General features: G+C 50.4%; 8 protein-coding genes across 8 annotated transcripts; 3 read left to right on the forward strand and 5 right to left on the reverse strand.

Moving 5' to 3' along the window:
* Nucleotides 1-192: 192 nt before the first annotated feature.
* Nucleotides 193-1845, reverse strand: EsH8_IV_001195 (uncharacterized protein; the record flags this gene model as incomplete). Its single annotated transcript, XM_083266085.1, has 6 exons — nt 193-306; nt 376-477; nt 537-598; nt 649-933; nt 983-1330; nt 1392-1845. The coding sequence occupies 6 exons, from the start codon at nt 1843-1845 to the stop codon at nt 193-195; spliced, it is 1365 nt and encodes a 454-aa protein (XP_083124980.1).
* A 1827-nt stretch (nt 1846-3672) lies between these two features.
* On the forward strand, nt 3673-4332 carry EsH8_IV_001196 (nucleotidyltransferase family protein; the record flags this gene model as incomplete). Its single annotated transcript, XM_083266086.1, has 1 exon — nt 3673-4332. One exon carries the CDS (start codon nt 3673-3675, stop codon nt 4330-4332), a length of 660 nt encoding a protein of 219 aa, XP_083124981.1.
* Nucleotides 4333-4367: 35 nt separating this feature from the next.
* EsH8_IV_001197 (xylose isomerase-like protein) lies at nt 4368-5423 on the reverse strand (the record flags this gene model as incomplete). The annotated part of the gene is made up of 1 exon (XM_083266087.1): nt 4368-5423. The coding sequence occupies one exon, from the start codon at nt 5421-5423 to the stop codon at nt 4368-4370; it is 1056 nt and encodes a 351-aa protein (XP_083124982.1).
* A 340-nt stretch (nt 5424-5763) lies between these two features.
* On the reverse strand, nt 5764-11002 carry EsH8_IV_001198 (calcium-activated chloride channel-domain-containing protein; the record flags this gene model as incomplete). The annotated part of the gene is made up of 9 exons (XM_083266088.1): nt 5764-6927; nt 6985-7413; nt 7474-7768; nt 7825-7978; nt 9329-9490; nt 9544-9598; nt 9649-9736; nt 9812-10717; nt 10779-11002. 9 exons carry the CDS (start codon nt 11000-11002, stop codon nt 5764-5766), a joined length of 3477 nt encoding a protein of 1158 aa, XP_083124983.1.
* Nucleotides 11003-13086: 2084 nt separating this feature from the next.
* Nucleotides 13087-14844, forward strand: EsH8_IV_001199 (cytochrome P450; the record flags this gene model as incomplete). Its single annotated transcript, XM_083266089.1, has 5 exons — nt 13087-13164; nt 13223-14011; nt 14081-14395; nt 14460-14626; nt 14685-14844. The coding sequence occupies 5 exons, from the start codon at nt 13087-13089 to the stop codon at nt 14842-14844; spliced, it is 1509 nt and encodes a 502-aa protein (XP_083124984.1).
* Nucleotides 14845-15422: 578 nt separating this feature from the next.
* Nucleotides 15423-17089, reverse strand: EsH8_IV_001200 (uncharacterized protein; the record flags this gene model as incomplete). The annotated part of the gene is made up of 4 exons (XM_083266090.1): nt 15423-15788; nt 15848-16207; nt 16265-16859; nt 16953-17089. 4 exons carry the CDS (start codon nt 17087-17089, stop codon nt 15423-15425), a joined length of 1458 nt encoding a protein of 485 aa, XP_083124985.1.
* Nucleotides 17090-17737: 648 nt separating this feature from the next.
* On the reverse strand, nt 17738-19199 carry EsH8_IV_001201 (uncharacterized protein; the record flags this gene model as incomplete). Its single annotated transcript, XM_083266091.1, has 4 exons — nt 17738-17897; nt 17952-18419; nt 18472-18886; nt 18944-19199. The coding sequence occupies 4 exons, from the start codon at nt 19197-19199 to the stop codon at nt 17738-17740; spliced, it is 1299 nt and encodes a 432-aa protein (XP_083124986.1).
* Nucleotides 19200-20283: 1084 nt separating this feature from the next.
* Nucleotides 20284-21613, forward strand: EsH8_IV_001202 (uncharacterized protein; the record flags this gene model as incomplete). The annotated part of the gene is made up of 4 exons (XM_083266092.1): nt 20284-20449; nt 20528-21005; nt 21163-21233; nt 21294-21613. 4 exons carry the CDS (start codon nt 20284-20286, stop codon nt 21611-21613), a joined length of 1035 nt encoding a protein of 344 aa, XP_083124987.1.
* Between the last annotated feature and the right edge of the window lie 2003 nt (nt 21614-23616).

The following is a 23616-nucleotide window of genomic DNA, read 5'->3' on the forward strand; positions in this document are numbered from 1 at the left end:
CTCTCAATAAGCGGTTTAAGCTTCCACGAAGCGGCCAAGATGCTTGGCGCTCATTTCGTTGCGACTCAGCATACGTGTTCTTGGGCCTTGGCATACATGCTCATCCGGCTTGGTATCAGCCACCAGCAAATTCGGAAACCAAGGCTAGCTGTTTAGTGACTATGACTGACAACCCTCACGCTAGGGCAAATTTCAGATGCAATCAATGTCGAGTAAAGAGTTATCCATGTTGGTGCATGTCCACTTGGCCGGTTTGCCACTGGGAGGCGAAATGTTAATATCATAGGCTTGTATGTTTTTGCAGACCTAACGAGGTGTCAGAGGGTGGTTTGCTCAAGTGTCAGAGGTAATAAACAATGTAACAAAAAGACTCACGGAGGGATCGCTGCAGATGAGGGAGCCGACTCGGGGGTCGTTCTTCTTTGAAGTCGTTCCAGTGAAGTCCTTGAACACAATGTCTTCAATCACGAGGGTTGCCTTATCGTTGATTAGCTTGAGGTAGCGACTAAAAGTGCCTCCAGAGCCTAATGACTTACAGGATACTTGCGGCAGGCTTCTTGGCTTGCCGCGAAGTAACATTGTGTAAGTTGGATAGCCCCTAGTTGGGGTCAGCAACAGCCCTTTGAAAATAATGACGAGGATTCCTACAGTCGTTGTTCTTGTTCTCGTACTTGTCATATGTTACATTTCGTACATAGCCTAGACCACCTCCGGCTTCAGAACCAGTGGTGCCTGGCGGCACTCCCGGCCAGATTTTGATGCGAGCGCCGTCGGAGGCGTTTGACATGGAAATGTTGTATATGTAGAGGTTTTCGACAATGTCTACTTGTCCCTGATACTGACCTAGACTACCGACGGAAACGCCGTGAGATCCGTTACAACGTAGACCCTGTACGAGGACATTGGTGGAGTTCGGCTTGAAGGATACGCAGTCTACAGTGCGTTAGCGAGACGTGCATGTGGAGACCGCCTGAGATCTCACCATCTGTGTTGTCAATAATTGAGTTCTGTATGATGATGTTGTCGCTGCGATACGTGTCCCAGCCATCGGTGTTCTTGATATCATTCCCATTAGCTGTGTAAGAATCTGAGGTGGACAGGGGTGGATAGCTAACCTTTGCCGGCGACGTCTTATTGGTCACCTCAACCGTCAAGTTCATGTCCGAGATGAGAATATCAGACGAGTTAGAGATGATATTGAACCAATTGGGGGAATTCCGCATATTGAGGCCGGTGATGGAACCGCCTTTCAAGCCATCGGTTCCAAGGAGGAGCGGGCGAACGACCGTTGAGTTTGCCACATTTGCGTTCCACCAGGTTTGCCCAAGACCTGCAGCTTAGTTAGTAAAAAATGGCAGACAATCTGGGGAAATCTGGTGATAGTAGTTCACCATCAATAGTCCCTTGGCCTAGTCCATAGATATTCACATCCTCTCCCCCGAAACGCCACATCAAGTTGACATTCTGGTAGCGGTAAGCAAACGTGTTGGTCTGCCAGTACTTGACATCGTCACTGAATACAATGGTACCCAGGATGGCAAAGTCAATATGCTTCAGAAACGTCAAATCCACCCGGCTCGCTATCGTGTATGTAGCGCCCGGTAAGAATACTACTGTACCACCATCGTTACAGTCGTGGGCAGCCTTGAGGATCGCTGGTGCAGAGTCGCCGGTCGTCTTGTGGCAGACGATGCAGACTTTGGAAGGGTCTCTTAGGGGACTGACTGGCAAGGGACGAGTTGGCGTCTTGGGGAATGGCACGATGTTAGGCCGAGGTGGGGCATCGTAGGCTATGACGAGCCCCAGGACCGTGGCGGTTGGAACGAGATACTTGAGCCACTGCATCTTAACTGAGTATCATTAATGTCCAGGAACTGAACCAACCCTGCGTACTTAATATCACTGGAAGTCAAGACAGCCTTTACCTTTTATAAGCTTAATTATGTTACCTATGAAAATCCACTTCGAGTATCACGGTTCCATTATGGAAATCAAAAGCACTCATGGCCTCCAATTGTGTGGGCATGATGGAAATGCCAAGGGTCCTTACAACTGCATCATGTGCAGTAGCACCCGGCCAGCAGGTGGTGCGAAATTTGATCAGGATAAGACTACGTCTGTAGTGGCTGCGGTGCACTCTACAAGCCTGCCACGTTGAATTTAACCGGACGATCATGGCTGATGAACCGATTTGCCCTGAACGTTTTACTGTTTGGGGGAGATGTGGTGCGGGGGAGACGCGGGGTTGGTACGGCAGCCTGCAAGAAGGAGTGTGTCAAAACTCCATTTTGCTTACTGCGCCTACACCCCTTGTGGGATTTGTGTTGTTGGATAAGTGCGTAGCGTAAGGTTTGTTGTAGCTAGTTAGTGAGTTTTGATTGGTTGGCTGAGGCTTATAAGCAATATTGGCAGTGTAGTAGTGTATCCATAAGTGCTGCAGACGGTGGGTAGTTGCATGGGGTGCGCTGTATGACAAGTGCTGTGAGTGGTGTGTGCTGCAGGTGTTGGTGGTGTTGGTGGTGTAGATGCTGTAGGTGCTGTAAGTGCTGTTGGTATTGGTAGTATTAGTGGTGTAGGTGATGTAGATGCTGTAGGTGGTGTTGGTGGTGTAGGTGGTGTAGGTGGTGTTGGTGGTGTAGGTGGTGTAGGTGGTGTAGGTGCTGTAAGTGCTGTAAGGTATGTGTGTAACTAAAACCTGGAAATAAAGCGGACGTTAGATTTACCAGTCAAGGATCAAGGCTTCACATTTTGTAGAACATGCAAATCGTTTAAAGTACTATCATTACGCCAGTCAAATATCGCTAAACTAATTAGCCAATCAAATTAGAGATATAAATGGGGCAGGTCCTGTTTTTCCCTGCTTTTAGCCACGCCTACCCTTTTCCAATTAAGAAAAATGGCAAAATGGAGTTTTGACACACTCCTTCTTGCAGGCTGCCGTAGTTGGAGACCAGAAAGCTGTTGATTCGCTTGTATTTCCCGAGCAGCTAACCTTAGACTGAGTCCACGAATTGGATTTGCGATGTATTGGCGGAAATGCTCCAGCATCTCGCGTCAAGAGATGACGAGGAAATACTTCAACTGCCAAATAGAGACATACATGTCTAATAACAGCAAGCAGATCGCCTACATCCTTGGCAGGCGGATATAGTTATCGACAACACCCGTCTTCCTAATACTGCCATCAGCGTGGCATTCCGTCCCCGTCAGCGTTTTGCTGCGTTGCCTCCGCACAGCAGCTAAGGAAGATCCGTCAGGCAAGGCAGACATTTCTGTGGCTTTCGCATTATTACCACCACCGCTTTGAACAGAGCTTGCACTCTCGACACGGAGCGAAGATCAGCGTCGGATTGGCGAGCAGCCTGGGTCGCCTGCTTTGATCATCTATGTATCTCCTGATCCTGGAATACGGCGTATATCGCAAATGACCATGAGAACCTCAATAAGCACGTATCATGGGTGATAGAGAGGGAAGGGAAAACTCGAAAAAGAAGGCAGTCCAGACAATGCCGCTGGAGAGTTAAGCCTTGATAGAATCGCGGGTTAGGTAAGCTGCATATTCAGCCCCGCATTGTGTGGTACGACCGATCCTTTCACCGAAACTTCACATCAACATTTGAGTGGCAAGGCATCACTCTCAAGCCTTTCTCGTATCATCGCCAAGAAACCACAATGAATCCCGCCCGCCTCCCCTTGGAGGAGCAACTCTCCCACTTTCGCGGCGTTATTAGCACCAACCCAACCCTCCTCAAAGTTCTCTCTCGCGCCGCAGTCCTGGGCCTGCCAAACTGGTACCTCGCCGGCGGCGCCGTCTCCCAGACAATCTGGAACGCCGTCTCCAAGAAGCCCGCGGAAACGGGCATCCACGATTACGACCTGGTCTACTTTGACTCGTCCGACCTCTCCTGGGCGGCCGAGGATGCCGCCATCCAGAAGGGAAAGGAGGTATTTGCAGACATCCCAGTAGAGGTCGAGATTCGGAACCAGGCAAGGGTGCATTTATGGTACGAAAAGAAATTTGGGGTGCCGTGTCCCCAGCATACTTCTGTGGAGGAGGGGATTGACTCGTGGATCTCGACGAGCGCGATGATTGGGGTGAGGCTGGTTGATGATGACAAGTGGAAGGTTTATGCGCCAAGGGGGTTGTCGGAGTTTTTCAGCATGATTGTGAGGCCCCATCCGCAGATTGGGTTGAGGGAGCCGTATGAGAAGAAAGCAAGGAGGTGGTTGGGTATTTGGGAGGGGTTGACTATCATGCCGTGGCCCGAGAACAAGACACCTCTGAAATTCACTGAAGAAGGAAAGCAGGGCATGGCATCAAGTACCAGTTGATTATAGATTCCTTTCAAACTACTTTAGATTATTCATTAGAACCCACTCCTATCCACAATCATTCCTCCTAGCATCTCTACAACAGCATGTTTCCCCTTCTCTGCATAACCCACCAAATCATCCCCATACTTTTCCTCGAACTTGCCGTCAAAGACCTCAACAGACAACCATCCGCGGAAGCCTGTGCTCATGACAGCCTCCAAAAACTGTAAAATGGGCAAGTATCCGCCGTCATACGGCAATGGACGGTAATCATGACTCCACCGTCCCCTCGGCCTCAGCCCGTTCTCGTCAGTCTTTGCCTCTATCGGTGGAGTAACCTTGTAAGCATCGCTGATTTGCAGAAAGAAGATCTTCTCTGGCAGGACCGTCTTTGCGAGTTCTTGGAGGGAAATCTCATAACTCATTTTCAGCTCCTTCTCCCCGATGCCTCCTGTCTCGATGCGCCCAGACTGGGTCGTGGGATCACCCCACTCCCCGCCTGCGGACTGGAACGTGTCGAGGCACAGTCCCAGGTTCGGCCGGTTCGCGAGCTGCACGACCTTCCACACGTCTTTCCATGTCGGCGCGTGCGTCGCCCAGCACCAATTCTCGTAGGCGATCCTGAAGCCTCGCGTCGCCAGCAGGTCCGCCAGCTCGGCGAGATCCGCGACCAGCTCTCCGATGGACGAGGTAATGCCAGGCGAGTCGGACGATCCGACCTGCAACATGTCGGTCCCGACAGCGCTCATGATCTCCATCCACCCCTTGGCGCGCGTGAATGCCTCTTCGCGCTCCTTGCTACCCTTGGGCCACCCTTCGAAGTTGGAAAAGGGCTGCAAGACTATGATCTGAAGCTGCAACTCCTCGCACAGCGCGCGGATCTGCTTGCCGGCCTCGCAAAGAGAGTCATAGTCGTCGTCCGCGATCTCGCCTTTCCCCAATCGGCGGTTCGCAAAGGATTGGAGGTCCGGGAAGGATAGTTCTATGCCGTTGAAGCCAGCTGAGGAGATCGCTTCCAGCTTTTGTTCGAGGGTGTGACGTGGAAGGCCGATGGAGCAGGAGGCGAAGGAGAGGGGGTTGCCAAAGGGTGATGTGGCTGGGTTTGACATTTTGGCATTTATCGACAATGACTTTTGACAATATTCAAAGGTTATGAACGGTGATTATTGCGAGATTATGAAGTGAGGTTAAAGCTGCGGCGATGCGTCGCAGGACATGCAGTTGTCGTTCGATGATGTCAGCGTTGTGATGTCAAATGCATGTCATTTCGGAGACCAAGGCCCAATACCCACAAGTCACACAGCACAGCCAAGTCGGATGAATGTTACAAGTGAGATTTACATTCTATTTACAGAAAAGTTCGGTCTGTTTTTGATGCTACTCCGTTAATAGTACAAGCCAACTTTTGTGCAATCGGATCGTGTTCGCTGCTTTGTGTCAAAATGGTGTCTAATCGAGCTTCGGCTGTCCATTCTTCAAGATTTCGGCCCTCTTGACCGATTGAATAAGACCGATTCCCACAGCCGCACTTGCACCGTCATCAATCTGCGTCGTCCAGAACGAGTCGTGGCCCATCGCCCTGATCGACTTGCGCCGCTCCCGCTCAGCGACCGAAAGGAGCAGCCCGGCCTGCTTGTTCGCCTCCATCTCCTCCAGGTGCTTCACGCGCGTTGCGTACCGCTGCTGGCGCTGCTTGCGAATCTGCTCCGAGCCGATGCGCTGCAGGACGAAGCGCACTATGGTTCGGAGAGCGATGAAGATGTGCTCGCTGATGAAGATTGTGATCGGAAGCGCCCACCACGCCCCGTGGCCGATGCTGTTCGCTCCGAAAAGGTGCACGATCGCGCCGGTGGAGAGGCTGCCAGCCCACGTGAGGAAATCCAGCGAGTTGATCCACGGGCCAATGCCGTCTGTGCGCACGGGGGCCGGGCGCTGGTGCTCCATGCAAATCTTGAGGAAATCGGTGCGCAGCTCGACGATGTTGTTGATGAGGAAGCCGATGGGGATGAGGGGCCAGACGGGCGAGAAGAGCGCGAGATATCCGAACTGCAGGACGATCTCGGCGATGTCGTCTTGGACGTTGTACTTCTCCAGTGTCGCTTGGTTGCGGGCGCTGCGCAGGAATCTGGCCTCTTCCGGGTCGTCCTTGACGATGGACGTGAGCATCGTGTCCTTCGAGTGAGACCTCTTGTACTCGCGGTAAATGCTCTGCGCTTTGTGCTTGAGAACAGGCATGATGTTCTCGTCAAAGAAGCCAGATATTTGCCCCGTGACGACCAGGGCAATCACTTCATCCCGCAGCCTGTCGGCGTCGACGTGGAAGCTGAGGTCGTCGTCCATGTATTTCTGGCCGATGGCGCCGAGGAACCCCTTGGTTAGGCCCTCCAGCCACGGGACGAAGGTGTCCCCGAACGGGACGTAGATAAACGCCGTGATGAGAATCGGGAGGTAGTTCGTGATGATGTTGAGCACGAAAACCTTTTGCGTCAGTGACGACTCGTGGTAGTCGGCGGTTCGGTGGTTCTCGTAGTTCGTCAGGATGGTGGCCACATCTTCGAGGGCGCTGCTGATGTATGGCAGTGCAACGGCGAGCAAACACGTCGGTACATACTCCTGCAGATAGGATTAGCCAAAGCCCATACGCAATGCACAGCCCGGGCGCAGACTTACGATGAGGTTCTTGTGCGGCCCATCGTAACCTTCGGAAATGAGAACCTCGATAGCGAAGACGAGCACGATGATGGCGCCCAGCGCAACAGCTGAAATCAAGACAAAGGGAATTTGCAGGAGCTGACGGGTAACCTGCTTCCACTTGGGAAAGTAATGTTTTTCTCGGCCGGCTTCGTCCTTGATGATCTTGTCGTACTTGAACTGCGGCCTGTTGACCTTTACCTTGCCAATTCCCTGCACGTTCCACCGGATGCTGAGGTCGACCTCCTGGATCTTCCAGTACTCGAGGAATATGGTGCACCACACGCAAGTTAAGATGGCGTAGGTGAGCGAGTACTTGGAGAAGTACATCCAAGCAATGACACCCGTGAAGGCGGGGAAGGTGAGGAACAGGAGGTACGTTTGGATGAATGCGAAGTAGTAGGCGACCTAAGGAGGGAATTGCATTAGGCACGTTGTAGTGGCGAGCAGCGTAGATGATAACCTTACCTTGGTTCCCCACAGGTCACGAATAGAGTCGATGTCATCAAGGGTCAAGAACAGGCGTTTGCTGAGATGCTTCATCAAGGACTGGTTCGTCTCTTCGTTGTGAAGAGGGAAAATGGCTTTGACGTTCTTCCATTGTCCCGTCTCGGGGGTGACTCCAGCACCACCTAGTGATTTAGGCCAGTTTACGAGATGATAAACCGAAAGGATATCCTCGGCTTCAAAGGCACCGTCGACGACGGTGGTCTTAGTACCACCAGGGTGCTCGGGGATAATACCGTAGAGCCAGTCCTTTACTCTGGTGCAAGGTTAGTTGAGGGTGTTAGGGAAAACAAAACGGGCCGATGGACTCACCTCGACTTGTAGACCGAGTTTCCGAGGAGCTCCCGTGGGGCCTGAACGAAGATTAGAAGGGACTGGTCGTAGCCGGCCCTGACCTCGGTCTGGAGACCAGCAGACTCGAGGTCATTGAGAAGAGTAGTCAGCTCCTTGATGGAGGTCTCGGAGTCTGGACGCGGTTAGTTGGGCCCATCTACGATCTATCAAACGGTAGCCGGTCTTCCACGACCTCCAGCGACGTACCGACTTCAGTGAAATCATAAACGACGACATATTTGTTGTTATAGGTTTGTGGTTTATGGGGAAGATGTGTCAAGGGGTCCGTCACCCCAAGTGTATCCATAATGCCCATCCTCCCTCCACACGAAGCGCAGAAAGCGCGGGAGAAAAGGCGTGATTATGTAGGCGTGGGAAGGGAAGTCGGCACGGCCGATGTCAAGTGTCCCCACGGTTGGGGGCGGGCAATTACACACAGCGAAATAAAAAAAGAATGGGAACGATGAACGAGAAACGGACCCAGTTCAGGTGTGACCCAGCAAGATGGCTCCGTCCGAAGGGCTGGATGGGTGCGGTAGGGCCGAGAGGGACATAGCCTTTCCTGTGTTGGGAGAAGAGACGAAATTCGGCGGGATTTGGAACTTCAGCCCTGGGAAGAAAGGGGATGAATGTGGCCCTTGCTTCCGCCTCGCCTGGAACATCGGCAGCCCACGCGCTCCGCGATGTCTCTGGTTGGGTGTGCACAAGAATCCGAACGCGTCAGCGTCCCCACTGCCCAGAGTTGACGCTGCCGCAGAGCCGCGCGCATGGGTCTTGACTCTTGGGCAACTTACTTTACTTTGACAATAATTAGTGAAAATCCATGCTGTGGCTTGCTCTGGCCAGTGGCTGGAACACTGCTGAATGTTCCGAGACAAAATGGAAAGCTTCGTCTTGAGACATAAAGCTCAGCTAGCACGAGAAATACACGCGAGGGGAGGGCGATCAAGCATCCCCATTATTGCAACGCGTCAGTTGCAAAAAACAACGTATAGTGCATACTTGAGAGTTTTTCAGCATCGTTGATGATCACCAGCCAAGTGCATCTCAAGATCGGAATAGGTGCCGGCTTGATGAGTCGATCCTTAGCACGAATAGAGCACCGTGTCATGATCTAGGGCGGCCATCCCGGCGTTATTTTTAGGGGGGCTGACTAAGAGCGGATCCACACACCTGTGACGTCACCTGACTACACCGAGAGATGCCGAGATTCACCGGCCTGACCAATTTTCCTGCCGCATCCTCACCGTGAATTGGTCGACGGGTCATTGGTCTTCGGCAACGTTACAAGGAAGCGAATTAAGGTACTGGGATAGTATAAGTTTTTTGTTCTATTAAGCCAAGAAAAGAACGCAGTTCTATGATGCTTCTCACTTGATCCTGCGTCGTGGCTGCGACTTGTTTCCTCGACCCTCTCGGAATCCACCATTCAGGCAGCTTCATGCGCTTGTGACCACAAATTTGCTCCGTTGCCTGAGCTTACCACCGTACTTGAACAAAAGCCACGGAATCGGCAGAAGAGGCAGTGATAGAAATGCGAATACGCTTCCTGCCCAGTGCACACCGAGCTTCTCGTACATCTGAATCGTGAAGAGAGGGAACACGGCACCCAGTGTGTATCGCAAAATACCATTCGCAGCCAATGCTATAGATGTTGGTCAGCTGATGAAGTCAGAATATGGACTTGGGGTGACATACCAGACGCGGCGGCCTTGGCACCGTAGAAGTCCACCATGTAGGTTATTACTGATAGCTATCAGATGTCAGCAATGTGCAGCAGCACTCCGGGTCGATTCGACTTACAAAAAGAGAGAAAGCCCCGAGTCCTATCGGGATCCCAGCTGCAACGAGGGCAGCCCAGCGACCACCTTCGTGTGCCTCCCATGCATACCTATGTTATGAATCAGCCATCTGCTGGAGGTTCGTCGAAACAAGGAAAACCCTGGGTTCAGGTCGTTAAACTTACCAGAAGAGCCCGATGGGCAGAACAACGCTACCTACAAGTGCCGCGTAGAGTCGCTGTTCTGGTACAGAGGTCCCGGCATGCACGGCGGGAATCCGAAACTTGGCATCGAGAAAGGCGTAAACAAAAGTAGCGAGGATGTAGCCGATGATGACGCTGATGAAACTAAGCCCAACTTCTTGCAAGTTGAACCGGTAGAAGCGCTGGAGGACGTAGGAGCTGCTGGCAAAGTAACTGAAGATCATGGCGTATGCGAAGGCCGTGTATATGGCTAGGGACGATACAATGACTTCGGTGAGGAGCATTTTGGTAGGTCTCATAATGGCCGTCTTGACCATTGCTCCAAGCCGAGCAGGTGTAATGTTTTGATGTTCGCCCATCTCCTTGCGCAGAATCCAGGCCTTGGAGGTTTCCTTCATGAGGATGGTCCCAACCCAAATTGGCGCTGCCACCATGAGGAGGACATATTGTGTCCACCTCCAGTTGAATTCTCGATCTTCCAGAACATATGCACCGGCCAAAGGCCCCAGCGTAGGGCCCAAAAAGGGGCCGAGAATATACAGAAGTGATGCGCCGGCGCCTTTACCGAGCTCCCAGATGTCGGCAATCGTCCCAGCACCGACGGCAATGCCAGCAGAACCTAATGTACCCGCCAGAAACCGGCAGACCAAGAGGCCGGCAAAGGTGTTTGCTCCGGCGGAGCCGCCGATGAAGGCAAGAAGGCACGTGCAAGAGCCAGCGTAGATCCACTTGCGACCGATGACTTCGGAGAATGGGGCAATAAAAAGGGGCCCGATGGCAAGGCCGATGGTGTACAGAGTCAAGGGCAGGAGGGATTTCGTGCGCGTAACCGAGAATTCCTTCATTATTTCGCTCGTCGCAGGGACGGTTATTGAGGTTGCAAACGTGCTATAACGTCTCATGTCAGCGGTTTGTTTGGTTAGGGGATAGAGAGGCAGGGGGTGAATACATTTCGAATGCGAGAAAGCACGGGATGGCTGTATGGAGGATCTTCACAAGAGTGCTCCAGTTCTTGGGATTCCGTGCCTCACGGGGGTCATCCCATGCAATCGACTGCCGGGCCCCATCCTCTTGCGATGTTGTGTCGTCTTCGGTCTGTTTCTCGACGTCTGTCTCTAACCTGTCTGGCTCTAGAGGGTTGAGCGGCGATTCAGTGCCGGCAAAACTCATCATGAAGGTGGTAGAAAAGTATGATGACAAGAAAAAGTATACTCAAGGTGCGCTATTCCGAACTGAAATGCACACCACCTAAATTGGAGATTAGATATGCTGGATCAAAACAGAATTTTGCAAAACATATTATAAGGGTTATTTAAACCAACTGCGTAGTGTCGTTTAATATTTTGGAGAACCAGATGGCATGTAGGCAAATGCAAAAGATTGACAAGGTCAAAGACCAACTGTTCATGTCACGCAGAAGCTTAAAAGGCGGCATGGTTCATTTCCATGATAAATCCCTTCTTTGTTTGTAAGCACCGATGAAATCAATGTATTCATTACCCTCGGTATGTGAGTTTTGGCGTATAAAGATGTGATTAGTGATCCCCCTTGAGTAGTAATCTAACAGCTCAGATGGCTTCAATGACACTGCGGTTGGTGGAGAGGCGAACCGAGTTTGTCGCCGCAGTTCATTCAAAACAGGCAGTTTAGAGGCCTTATAACCCACATATGCCAGTTTGAAAAACATCTTACGAGCCAAAAAGAACCTTTCGTCTGAATTTACCTGGTTTTCTTTTGCAGATTTCCGACGAACTGTGATGCATCGTGTTGCCGAAGCAAGGTTGATGTGTGATTAGCTACGTGATTAGTGAACATGCTCTCGGTCAACTTGTGGACCACGCGCTAACACTCCGTCCATTACCTATCCCAATAAAATCTATGCCCGAATGAACGCTTCCGACACGGGATTCAAGAGAAGTCCAAGTTTTCGGTACACTAGTCTGAAATTCGCAATCGAGACTAGAGAAAATGCCCGCACAGCCCAGGCTCCGTTAACAGCCGAAGGTGTCAAGTTTTGCTGTTCAATAGATGGTATGATACGCACGGGACATCTCATGAAACATTGTAAGATGTGCCATTTCCATGGAAAAAAAATGATTTATCCTATGCTTAAGCTGTAGAAAATTCACGAGACTAATGATCTCAGTCGGGAAGGGTATGGGAATGGTAGTGACAAGCCATTTAGGAAGGCGTGTGAGAGGCTTGGCTTTCACTTGCATGGAGTAAATCTTACTGGCAGAGGAGGAGAGTAGATGGCCAAACGTTATTTGCATCAGGAATTCGTGATAAATAGGTTACGAACCCCATGGCCAAACCTCAGAGAGGATGACGACGTTTTTAATGCCCAACTCAACTCTCATAGCCCTGTCGAGATTTTGCCCCCTTGAGACATCCACAGCTTCTGCGCCCAGCAAACTCAACTCAAATGCAATCATGCAGCTCCTCTTCGTCAACCAAAACCCAACTGTTGAGATGGTATGTCGGGGGTTATTAACAGGTCGGAGAACATTAATGCCGACATGGTGTTCAATCCCGGTTTGCTCGGCCAGAACCCCCCAATTCCGACTCCGTCCTCGACTCATGTGCCCCGCATTACGGCCGAGATCCCGTGCACATCTCGCGCTTTTAAGATCCGCCACCCATCCGGAGCGCGGTGCCAGTAGCTGTCATCTAATCAGCTGACCGATGCCAATGCGAACCTGAACGCAAAAAAAAAACCCTCGTCATCGTATTGTCTTTCGCATTCGCCATGTTTAGCAAGGTCACGCTTGAACTCCCCGATTTGCAAAGTAAGGGGGCAAACGCTGAATCACCATCCGGAGCCGTTGAGTACCCCGAAATCCGTTATTTCCATGGCCACCATTGTCAGATGTGCTGCCATGAAACACCACGTCCCACCATCACACATGCTGGTTGACGCTCAAGCCCCCAACGAGCACACCTCCCCGCCTTTAAGCCACGCATGGTAACGTCAGTGTAGATTATCGGACGGGAGCTGCCGCGCCTTCCATTGGCTGGTCTTATGCTGTTTATCACCGGGCCGGGCTCAGCTCCGGTTGCAACGTCGTCGTCGTTCATAGTCTCGGCGGGCATGCACCCGGAAACAAAATACACACATGCATAATTAGAATTATATATTGTGGACCATGGTCCTCGCCAAGACGAGACATTTGATAAGTTAGCATTTCAATCGCCATTGAAACATCTCACAGTAGGTCATTGTATTTGGAGAATAACAGAAACACCCATCATCCATCATGATCATTCCAACCGAGATTTCGAGCCTCGCCAATGTGCGGTTGGCAGTAGCTTTGCCCGTCATCTTAATTGCTTTGGTGAGTCTAACCATGGATTCCGTTCCAATGTGGAGGTGAAGACTGATTAATAAAACAGGGAGCTATACGTCTTATATCCAGGGCAATCTACAATGTCTACTTCCACCCCCTCCGTCATTATCCAGGCCCTAAACTCAACGCAATCACCCGTATCCCACTTACTAGAATGATATGCAGCGGCAAGGCCCACAAGACCTTGGTCGAGCTACATTCCCAGTACGGTCCTGTCGTCCGCCTAAGTCCAGATACAATAGACATTGCCGACCCGCGTGCGTTCAAGGATTTGATGGGACACACCAAGGGGGGCGGAGGTGCGGAGAACTACAAAGACCCTATCAATGCCAAATTCAAGCCGCATAGCATCATCAATGCCAACCGCGACGACCACGCACGCATTCGTCGTGTTTTGGCCCATGGCTTTTCCGCGCAAAGCATGATCGAGCAGCAGCCCCTGATCCAGAACCAAATTGACCTCCTCATCCAGCGACTTCATGAGAACTGCGAGAATGGAAACAAACATCTGAACATGGTTTCGTGGTACAACTGGACAACCTTCGACATTATTGGTGACCTGGCCTTTGGAGAGCCGTTTGGCTGCCTTGAGAACTCGGAGTACCACCCATGGGTATCCATCATTTTCGACAACATTCACGCGTCAGTGTATCGGAACCAGTTTCTGCGCTACTGGATTACTCGCCCGTTCGCCAAGATATTGATTCCTAAAGACCTGAGGAAGAACCAGCAATTTCACAGTCAGCTAAGTAAGGAGAAGGTTGAGAGACGCATGGAGCTGGGCGAGTCACGGCCAGATTTTGTTCAGTCTATGATGATGAAGTCGGGCGCTTTGGTAAGTTTGAGCAAAAAAACGTCGAAAGTTCATAAGTGGAAGAAATAAACTGACCAACAAACATTTTAGGCCATGTCCAAGCCCGAAATAGAAGAGACCGCCGACACATTGATCATCGCTGGCTCAGAGACCACAGCATCAGTACTCTCAGGCGTTACCTACTTTCTGACAACCCACCCCGAGGTCATGGCCAAGTTAGCAAATGAAGTCCGCACAGCTTTTCAGTCGGAAAATGAGATCACTGTCCTTAGTGTTCAAAAACTCCGCTACATGCTCGCTGTTTTGGATGAGAGCATGCGTGTTTATCCAGTAGTCCCTATGGGTCTGACTCGAGTAGTCAAGCCAGGCGGTGATTACATTTGCGAAAGATATATACCGGAGGGTGTAAGCGACCAATAACCTAAGATTCAGGTCCTCATGAAAATTGAAGCTGACATCAAGTTGACAGACTAGGGTCATGGTTTCCCAGTGGCCGATCTATCATGACGCCAAGTACTTCTCCGAACCTGCTTCTTTCATCCCCGAGCGATGGCTTGGAGATCCACGGTTTGATGATGACGACAAGAGCGCTCTTCAGCCTTTCTCTTTCGGGCCGCGCAACTGCATTGGTCGCAAGTAAGTGGTTACTAGACATTTTTCGCGAGGACGTTTGCTGACCTTGGACGCGATACAGTTTGGCCATGTCGGAGATGCGAGTTATCCTTGCTCGAGTAATTTGGAACTTTGACATGCAGATTGCCGATGATAGCAAAGACTGGACAGAGCAGGAGCTCTTTGGTTTGTGGAAGAAGGGTCCTTTAAATGTGCGATTGACGCCCAGGAAGACGGAGTAAAACGGTTTTATGAGTTAGGCCACATTCGACGTTGTAGTAATTGTTGTAACTTTATGGCTTTGTAAAATAAAAGAAATGCATATGAACTGTATTGATAGATTTCATAGCCCGTCATGCTGTCGTTGCAATGACTACAGGTTGGGTTGATGACTCTGTACCTATCTCATCGCCAATAACTGTAGTAGCTTATTCGTCGATGGACTGTTGAAATCCAAGAAGCTATTTCTCCTGGTGTTAAGCATGAAAATAATACAATCAGATCATATGTGTAGTTAGGGTATTTTTAGACATAGTCGTCAATTTGTAAGAGCAGATGCAATCTATTCAGAGTGTTCAATCAAACAGCTACGCATCTGCACCAGCGTTCGTATTTGAGCTCCCTAAGCTTATCAGCAGAATTTGGCCACGAATCTGTGGGAGCAAAACCATTAATAATACATTTAGTCAGCCTGCTAATCTTACTGTGGAAGTAAAATCAGGACCAGGAAGAATCTCAAAGATCAATGGCATGGAATGAGACTGCTTTCTTAACCTTGGTTCTATAACGGCAAATTCTACTAAACAAGACAGAGTATTCGCTAGAGCTTAGCCTTGGGAGTAAGTTGAAGCTGCTCATTGGCCTTTTTGGTCTCTTTCTTCCACCATTCGACCCTGGCATTGATGACCTGCGAAAATGCTTCGAGCCACTTTGGGTCGAATTTGGGCAGAACTCTGCCTGTTGTCCCTTTCCCCGGCTCTCCAGCAATGGCTCGCAATGCTTCGAAGTACTCCTCAAAGTCTGGAGAGAGAGTGAAAAATGGGATACCGTCACCTCTCTTCGCCAATCTATCTTGCTCCCACTTTGTTCTCTCCGACTGTGGCGGTAACTTTCCGCGTCCTGCGAGCACCCGAGCTGCAGCAACGGCTTGCCACTCGAATACACGGAAGGTGAATCCACCAGTGACCTGAAACAAAGTCAGTAAGGTAAAACTGACGAAGCCTGGGGCGGAATTTCTGTACGTACCATTCCGACGAAATTCAAAGTCGGGTCCTCAAGGTCGAACACATGCTGGTATAGCCCTGGGATTCGTCTGTTTTGCACCTTCTGATTTGGAAGGAAGGGGAAGCTGAAGTCGTAGCCAGTAGCAAACAGGACGATGTCGACGTCATCCACTGTGGAATTGTCGCTAAACGTAATGCGACCGGTCTTGGGGCAGAATTTCGTAATTTGGGGTTTAATAATGATATCTGGATGTGTGAAAGGTGCCCAGCCAAAGGCGGGTAACGGCTCCCTAAGAGAAGCAATCACGGGCTGCTGTGACACAAGTCGAATATCATGGAGGGCATCAAAAGCAGACACCGATCCTCCGACCACGATAACTTTCTGATCAAAAAGTTAGCTCCGTCTGACCAAGTTTACGAATCCAGACAGCCGGCATACCTTTCCTCTGAACTCTTCCGGATCTCGAAAATGTTTGCTATGTTTGACCCTACCAGGGAATTTCTCGTCGTATTTGACAAGACCTGAAATATCAGGAATGTAAGGCAAGTAAAAGTGACCAGAGGCGACAACCAAAGCATCAAAGACTTCCTGCCACCAATAATCTTTTGATTTTCCAGGCACAACCTTCCGGAGGGTTAGTACCCATTCGTCTCCCTTCTTCTCCGCCAGTTCGACAGTGGTGTTGAACTCGACCAACTTTTGGTGACCACCGCGGATAAATATCTCCTCAACCCATTCCCTGATCAATTCTCTAGGTCTGAAGGGAGCGCTCGGACCATACTGCTTCAAGGTGCGTTCTGAGATGACCTTGGGTATCGGTTCTTGCGTAAAAGCCATAATTTCAGGCGTAATATTGCTGTGCAACGTCTCGTGCACGCCTGTGTCAGAGTATCGAAGCTGATGCGAATTGATCCTTTCAGTCTTAGGGGTCTCAGTCGGGAATGTTTTTGGAACCTCAACAGGTAGGTTTGCGCGTTGTTCGACCAGGGCGCGGAGTGAAGGGATTCGAGGTGGTAGTTCCGGCGTATAGACCCTGTGTGGTTGCGAATCAGCAACTTGAGTCTCAAACATCAATGAAGGGAGTGAATAAAGCGTATGTAGGCTGCAATGGTTCAATCAAACTCACCATGTGCCTCCAGCGAGATCGCGTCGCTCAAAAACGCGAATGGTGTCAAACGCTTGCTCTTTCGCAAGAGCATCAGTTGCAATGGCACCGGCAGGACCAGCCCCAATCACAGCCACTCTACGTATTTTCTTCGCCATGGTTGTTCTATTTTTTTCAGAGTAAAAAGAGTACAAAATCAAGGATTTGGGTGCGCTCCCAAAGCCAATATGAAGAGTCGTAAGATAGAAAACCCCGATAAATCTGTCTTAACACCTCTGTTACTTGGCGTCGGGGTTGGCATCCCGAAGAGCATTGTATCGGAGCTAGGGCCGGGCAAAACATCCGATGCGGTCCCAACGATATCGGAGGTGATCAATCATACACGTCGGCTATCGTCCGATATGTTGTGGCACGTAGGATGACTTGAGATTGGCAGCTTACAAACACCGCGACCAATGGTGGAGAACACCGACGATTGCATCACAACCCCTGAGAAAGACGCAAAGCGGGACGATTCCCAAAATGAAGAAATTAGGAAAGAACAGTTGAGCTTTCGGTAAAAGGAAAAGCCTTGAATAAGATATTATTGATTTGCTTCAACCGCCAGCCTGTTTGATACTAGAAATGTCAATTCCAATCGCGTGACTTTGATTGTATCAATCAGTCAAGATATTGAGGTGATCAAATTTACACGGGGTATGTTGGTAATATTAGTCATAGTGTGAGATATTGCATTTCAATTCCATCTATGTTTGAGCAAGATGCATGGCATGAAACTTGGACACATCTGTGCTAACTAGGTCCAGTTACAGGACGTATCTGAAGTGAGGGTTCTCCTTGTCCGTCAAGTCCTTGAAAGCAAGCCTGTCTCGCTCGTTCTCGTCCAAGCCAAGGGCGTCTCGACTCTTATTCTCTCTCCAAAGGATCACGTAAAGTGCAGAGGCAGATAGTATAGTGATGCAGTAGCTGCAGGGTAACCTGTTAACAAACTGTGCCGGGGTGTCTCTCGAGTCAACTTACCAAATGATCAACCCGGTCCAGAGTTCCGGGTAATGCTGAGACTTGGTCTCGCTTTTGACAAGCTGTGGACCAACAATGTTGCCCACGCAGTATGCCACGAAGACAGCAGATGCCATGAAACTCTTCTTTGTTTCTCCAGCAACATTTCCGGCCCCAAGAGTCACCGTCAAGCTAACAACGGGGCCGAAGAATCCAATTAGCGAGTAGCCGACAACAGGAGCTACAGGTCGATGGCCCCATTCCGATTTCCAAATGATGACAAAACCCGCGATCACAGGTAGTGTGCAGAATACGAGCACGGGGATTCGAATATTACGATACCTAGAGCAAACCCAGCCGGCAAGAGGGATGCCCACAGCACAAATGGCACCTAGTGGAAACTGGAAGAGAATGCTGTCAAGAGCAGAGAAGCCAAAAGTTGAAACAATCAGGGGTCCAAACCCAGAGACCGCGCCGTTCACAGTATATCTGTTTCGCAGTCAGTATCAGGCAGAAATCAAGGGTTTCGTGGTATTCTCACCCGGAAGCCATCGTCAAGGCCACCAACCACACTTTGGCATCTAGAAGCGCTTCCCTTATTTGGCTGCCCTTGATGGTTTGGTTTTTGACTCCTGTTTGACCATGACGCAAACGCTCAACGGCAACAAGCCTTTCCTCTGGGCTGAGAAACCAGGCAGTAAACGGAGAGTTTGGCAGGAAGAAACACCAGATACCAAAGAGGAAAGTTAAGCCGCCGGCGAGTACGTAGATGTACTGCCAAGGAGTCAAGGCCCCTCCTTTGATTTGAGCGAAGCCGTAGTTAAGGGCACTCCCGATTATTGTGAACCATCCGGTCCCCGAAAACCACCAGCTTTGTCGAAGGGCTTGTTCCTTCTGGGTATAAAACCCGCTGACTGTAATCATGAAAGCTGTTGGAATGATGGACTCCGTAAAGCCTAAGAGATTTCTGTTAGACTGATCCGAGGTACTTATTTGCTAAGATGTTTACTTACCTAGGAAGAAACGCTGAATAAGTAGACCCTTCCAGGAGGTAACACCAGCCGTGGAGGCGCAAATAACAGCCCAGATCATGACCACTGGACCAAGAGTCCACCTCGTGTTGAAACGTTGCAAAAGATAAGTCATAGGATACGAGCCGACCAACTGTCCGAAGTAGAAGATTGAGGTAGCCCAGCTCAGTCGCGTTGTATCAGTCTTGGGAGGAGTAGTTGAAATGTCCGTGACGGAGAGTTGGAGGTCGCCAGTCATTCCGAATAGGGCTGCGCTTCCCAAAATTGCCTACTAAACGTGAGATGTGACTATGCGCGGTGAGATCGTTTAGAATTACCTTGTCGTAGTACACCAATCCATAGCCTGAGCCCCGTTAGCTTTCCAAAGACAATTGGTTGAGAGTCGAAGTTATATCGTACCTATAACCATGGCAGGCATCAGAAAAAGATCGATCTTTCTCAAAACTCGAGCCTCAACCTCGGGGTCAATTTCATGGGCTCGCTCCCCAACTGTTTCCAACGTGGGGTACTCGAGGTCTCCATGCTTTTCATCTAGTTTCTCTGTATTGTTTGGTTGCTCGCTGGGAGTTGTCGATCTTTCGACTGCCGCGTCTGCTGCCATCTTGAGCTTCTCTGCGTCAAAATGTTTGCATTTGACGAAACTGTCATCTTTGTTGAAGGTTGTGTTCCTCGACGTATAATTTCAACTTATCTTGTACATAGGCAATCCCCTGCAAGGCCAAGAACCCGATCTTTCGGTAATGTTACACCAGTCTGCTTTGATAGGACAAGAGCAGATTGCCTCATCTGTATCCATCTTGATGAAAGTGTCGGCCCCACAGCGCTAGATCCTACATTGGCACTGGCCACGGAGATAAACTGATTTTCGAAAACCGATTGACCAGTAAGCTGAACCAGGCGCGGTTATTGTGCCACCAGAGAATGCTTCCGATGCCAATCATCTGCAGCAGTGCGATGCCGGCGTGCGTTGTGAGCCGTCCCAAGCCCTCGGTTCAAGCTCCGGGGTTCAATCTGGGTGGCATGGTCACCTTCGGATACAGCGGGGTGAATGCAAGTACCCTATCAAAAAGGAGAGCCATAGCCGAAGCAACATTCTTGAAGTGAGAGGGGTAAATGAGATTATTGGCGGCATGTACGCAGGTTCGGATAACGAATGTATGCGTAATACATAAGCACGCAAGTGGAACCTGGGAAGGATGAATACATGAGTCCAAATATGAAGCACATAAGGCCGTAGATTACCAGTTCAACTGCGACTGTCTGAAGCCTGTCACTTTTTAATGCTCTAGACATTTTTACGATATTATATCTGCGTAAACACGATGGCTGCAGCTACAGAAACCATCGCAATTCCTTACGTTCAAGCGACGGAGACAACAGAAAACTTGGACTGGGCTGATCTGGTTACGCTTGACCTCGCCAAGTTTGATAAGGAAGGAGGCAAGCAAGAACTTGCGAGGGAGTTGGCCACGGCGATTGATAAGATTGGTACGTGCCCTACAACCGACACCATTCCAACATCTTGGCCATGAGTATTTCGAATTCTAAGTCGGTGCACACTTGCAGGATTCTTCTACGTCGTCAATCACGGCCTCAGTCGCGAGGACATTGATACCCAATTTGCCTTGGCAAATTCTGTTCTCGGGCTGTCAAACGAACAAAAGGCGCTGTACCGGGCGGCACTCGAAGCGGGCGATTACAATGGCTGGAAGCCAGCCGGCACGCGAGAGCTTCTTCCGGGTGTCCGGGACAACTTTGAGATTTACAACATTCCCAAGTTCATTGCGGAGCACGAAAACAGACCTCACCCAGAGGTGGTAAAAGAGCACTGGGCCACCATTGAATGGTTCTCGAAATACGTACACAACAACATCGTCAAGAAGCTACTTGTCGTTTTTGCTCTTGCTCTTGGTCTCGAGGACGAAGAATGGTTTGTTAAGAAACATCGTTACGAGAAGAGCAGCGGAGACCATCTCAGGTACATGAAGTACTATGCGAGGACGGAAGAGGAGAACAAGAAGCTGAATGGCGTATGGCTGAAGGGGTAAGCAAACTGTCCTTGATGCGTTGCTAGCCATGGCAAAACCCGAAAGGACGTGCCGAAACTAACGAAATCATGGCAGGCATTCTGACATGGGCAGCTTGACGTTGCTTTTTCGTCAGCCGGTCGCGGCGTTGCAGGTACTCACAAACGATGGAAGTTGGAAATGGGTGCGGCCCCAGACGGATGCTCTGACCGTCAATATTGCTGACGCCTTGCAATTTCTTACAAGTAAGTGCACACATTGACTTTCTGCCGCAGACCCCTAGATACTAATGTGCCGCACCGCAGATGGCTACCTGAAGTCCAGCATTCACAGAGTTGTTGCACCACCCAAGGACCAGGCACACATAAACCGCCTTGGAGTCATCTACATGGTGCGGATTGAAGACGACACGGATCTTATTCCGATTAGAGAGTCGCCGGTGCTGCAGAAGCGCGGGCTCACCGATGGCGCTGTCCTAGGTAGTGACGGCAAGCCCGTGAAAGCTGGAGAGTGGGTCAAGGAGAGGATCATCAAGAATCTTGGCAGTACGAGCCAGGCAGCAGGCGATAACGCGGTGGATGATCTCGAAGTCATCAAAGGCGTGAAGATGAAGTATTATGATTAGAGAGCTTCTATACTTCAAGACAATTGATACTGTGATAATTATGATAACCTTGAAATGGAGGCCTGAAACAACTAGACACTATTGGCTAACTGTCGGGTTGCTTACCATCCATCAAGGGGATGACGTCTGGATACAGGAATCCGCAAGGCTTTGCCGACAGTGATGGTAGGGATCATCACGAAAGTAGATGATTTACATTTGGCCGTCGTTGGAATGTGCTCCGCCATACAGCGGCTTGCATTCAATCAACCAGTTCAGGCGGAATATCTAAGTATTCAATCGAGCCTTGGGATGTCGAAGGAGAAATCCTGGTGACGTCAACGTAATCGACCGGGCGTCGCGTTCCTTGGGGTCTTGGCACCATAAAGGCGGTGCGCTTGCGCCCCAAAGACGACGATCGCGACTAATTCGGAGTGAGTCGACACCCAAGTTCCAGGTCATGGCAATGCTAGCGGTGTAGTTCAGGTCATGAGGGGAGGCGTTTTTTTGGCGGGAGGTATTTAAGGAATTGGTGGCTTTCCATGCTCAGTGCATCAAACCCACCCGCTTTGGTAGTTTGCGAAATATCAACATACCTCATAGCTACTCGTTCATTCGCCGTGCCACCATCTAACAGATTGGACAATTAAAGCATTCCAAAGAGAGGAAACAACAGTTCAACAACCAACAAGCGCGCATTTTAATTCCCACGGGACGACAAGGAGCATAATGTCCGGTATCCCGTTTACGGCGGGCAGCGAAGCATCGGGCGGCTGGCCTCCAAATCGCGGTCCCCGCCCGGCATTCGAGCCCGGGCCGGCCGACGTCAAAGCTGCGAAGAAGGCCGAGAAGCAAGCAGAGAAGGAACGACTGCGGCAACTCGAGGGGCCATCCCAAACATCAAACCTGGCCAAGGCGGTCAAGTCTAGCTTCGGCAAGGTATTTGCATCTGATCCGGATAAACCGAAGAAGCACAGGGTGGATCGAAACAGAGATGGAGTCCCAATAAATTGAGCTGTTGGCCAAGGACATTGTATCGAAGGGATGACACAGGAATAGATTATGACAGATCGTGTTTTGTTTTGTAAAATGATACCGCTGGATGGGCTTTGACCTCTTGATTCCCGAGAGATTGTTATACAAGGAATTATGAATATATGACATTTTTTCCACATAATAGTAGGACGCAACTCATGGCAGTCCAAGTCCAAATGAACCGCCCGGCCTTGGTGTTTTGTGTGGCGATCGATTAGGCTGCAAATGGCAGTCATCTCGCGCGAAGCGGATCCCCTACCCTTTATTGATGCATGCGACCAATACGCAAAACACCTCAAATATGTTTCCACGTGCCCGGACAGGACTTGCAATTGCCGCATTGGCAAGGCGGGTAGGCTGACAGCTCCGGGGGGCTGTGCGGGCTCTGCAGGCTGTGTGTGCCGGCTGTGTCAGTGAGGCTCGATACGCCCATCCCATTGGCCTATCCCGCCGACGCGGCCCCGCGCCAGGTTAGCCTGTCGCCCGATTTGCGGGGGGATGCTCAGGGAGGAATTGCCCGGGGTATCCACTAGTCGGGGGGTCAGTTGGACATGTACTGAGTGCGCGAACATCATCTCACTCCTTTGCGCCGTGCAAGGTATGTGGCGCAAGGCTTACACGGTGAATAAGGCGGCAGCTTTCGGTGCCGTGTCATTCGCTTCCTCGGAGATTTGCGAGCTCACCCTGGCATTCCCGCGATCCTTCCTGGCGCTAGAGGCCTTCTAGAAGGCAGACTTGCCGGCGATCACGGCGTCCGCATGAAGCTTGTGTCTCTGCGTCGAGTCGTCCCGTCTCTACATAAATTCTCTCTTCTCTCCCGGTCCATGGGTCTGGTTTCCGACTTCGACATCATCATCAAACACTTCTTCAAACCAAGCACCTTGACAGAACAAATCTACTTTTACTGAAACGAGAACGAAAAACGTCTCGTTTTCGACTCTACACACAACTTCAAAACCTGAACACACAACTTTTTCAGCATATCTAAA

Source organism: Colletotrichum jinshuiense, chromosome 4 (genome assembly GCF_051148585.1).
Source record: "Colletotrichum jinshuiense chromosome 4, complete sequence".
Classification (NCBI taxonomy): Eukaryota; Fungi; Ascomycota; class Sordariomycetes; order Glomerellales; family Glomerellaceae; genus Colletotrichum; species Colletotrichum jinshuiense.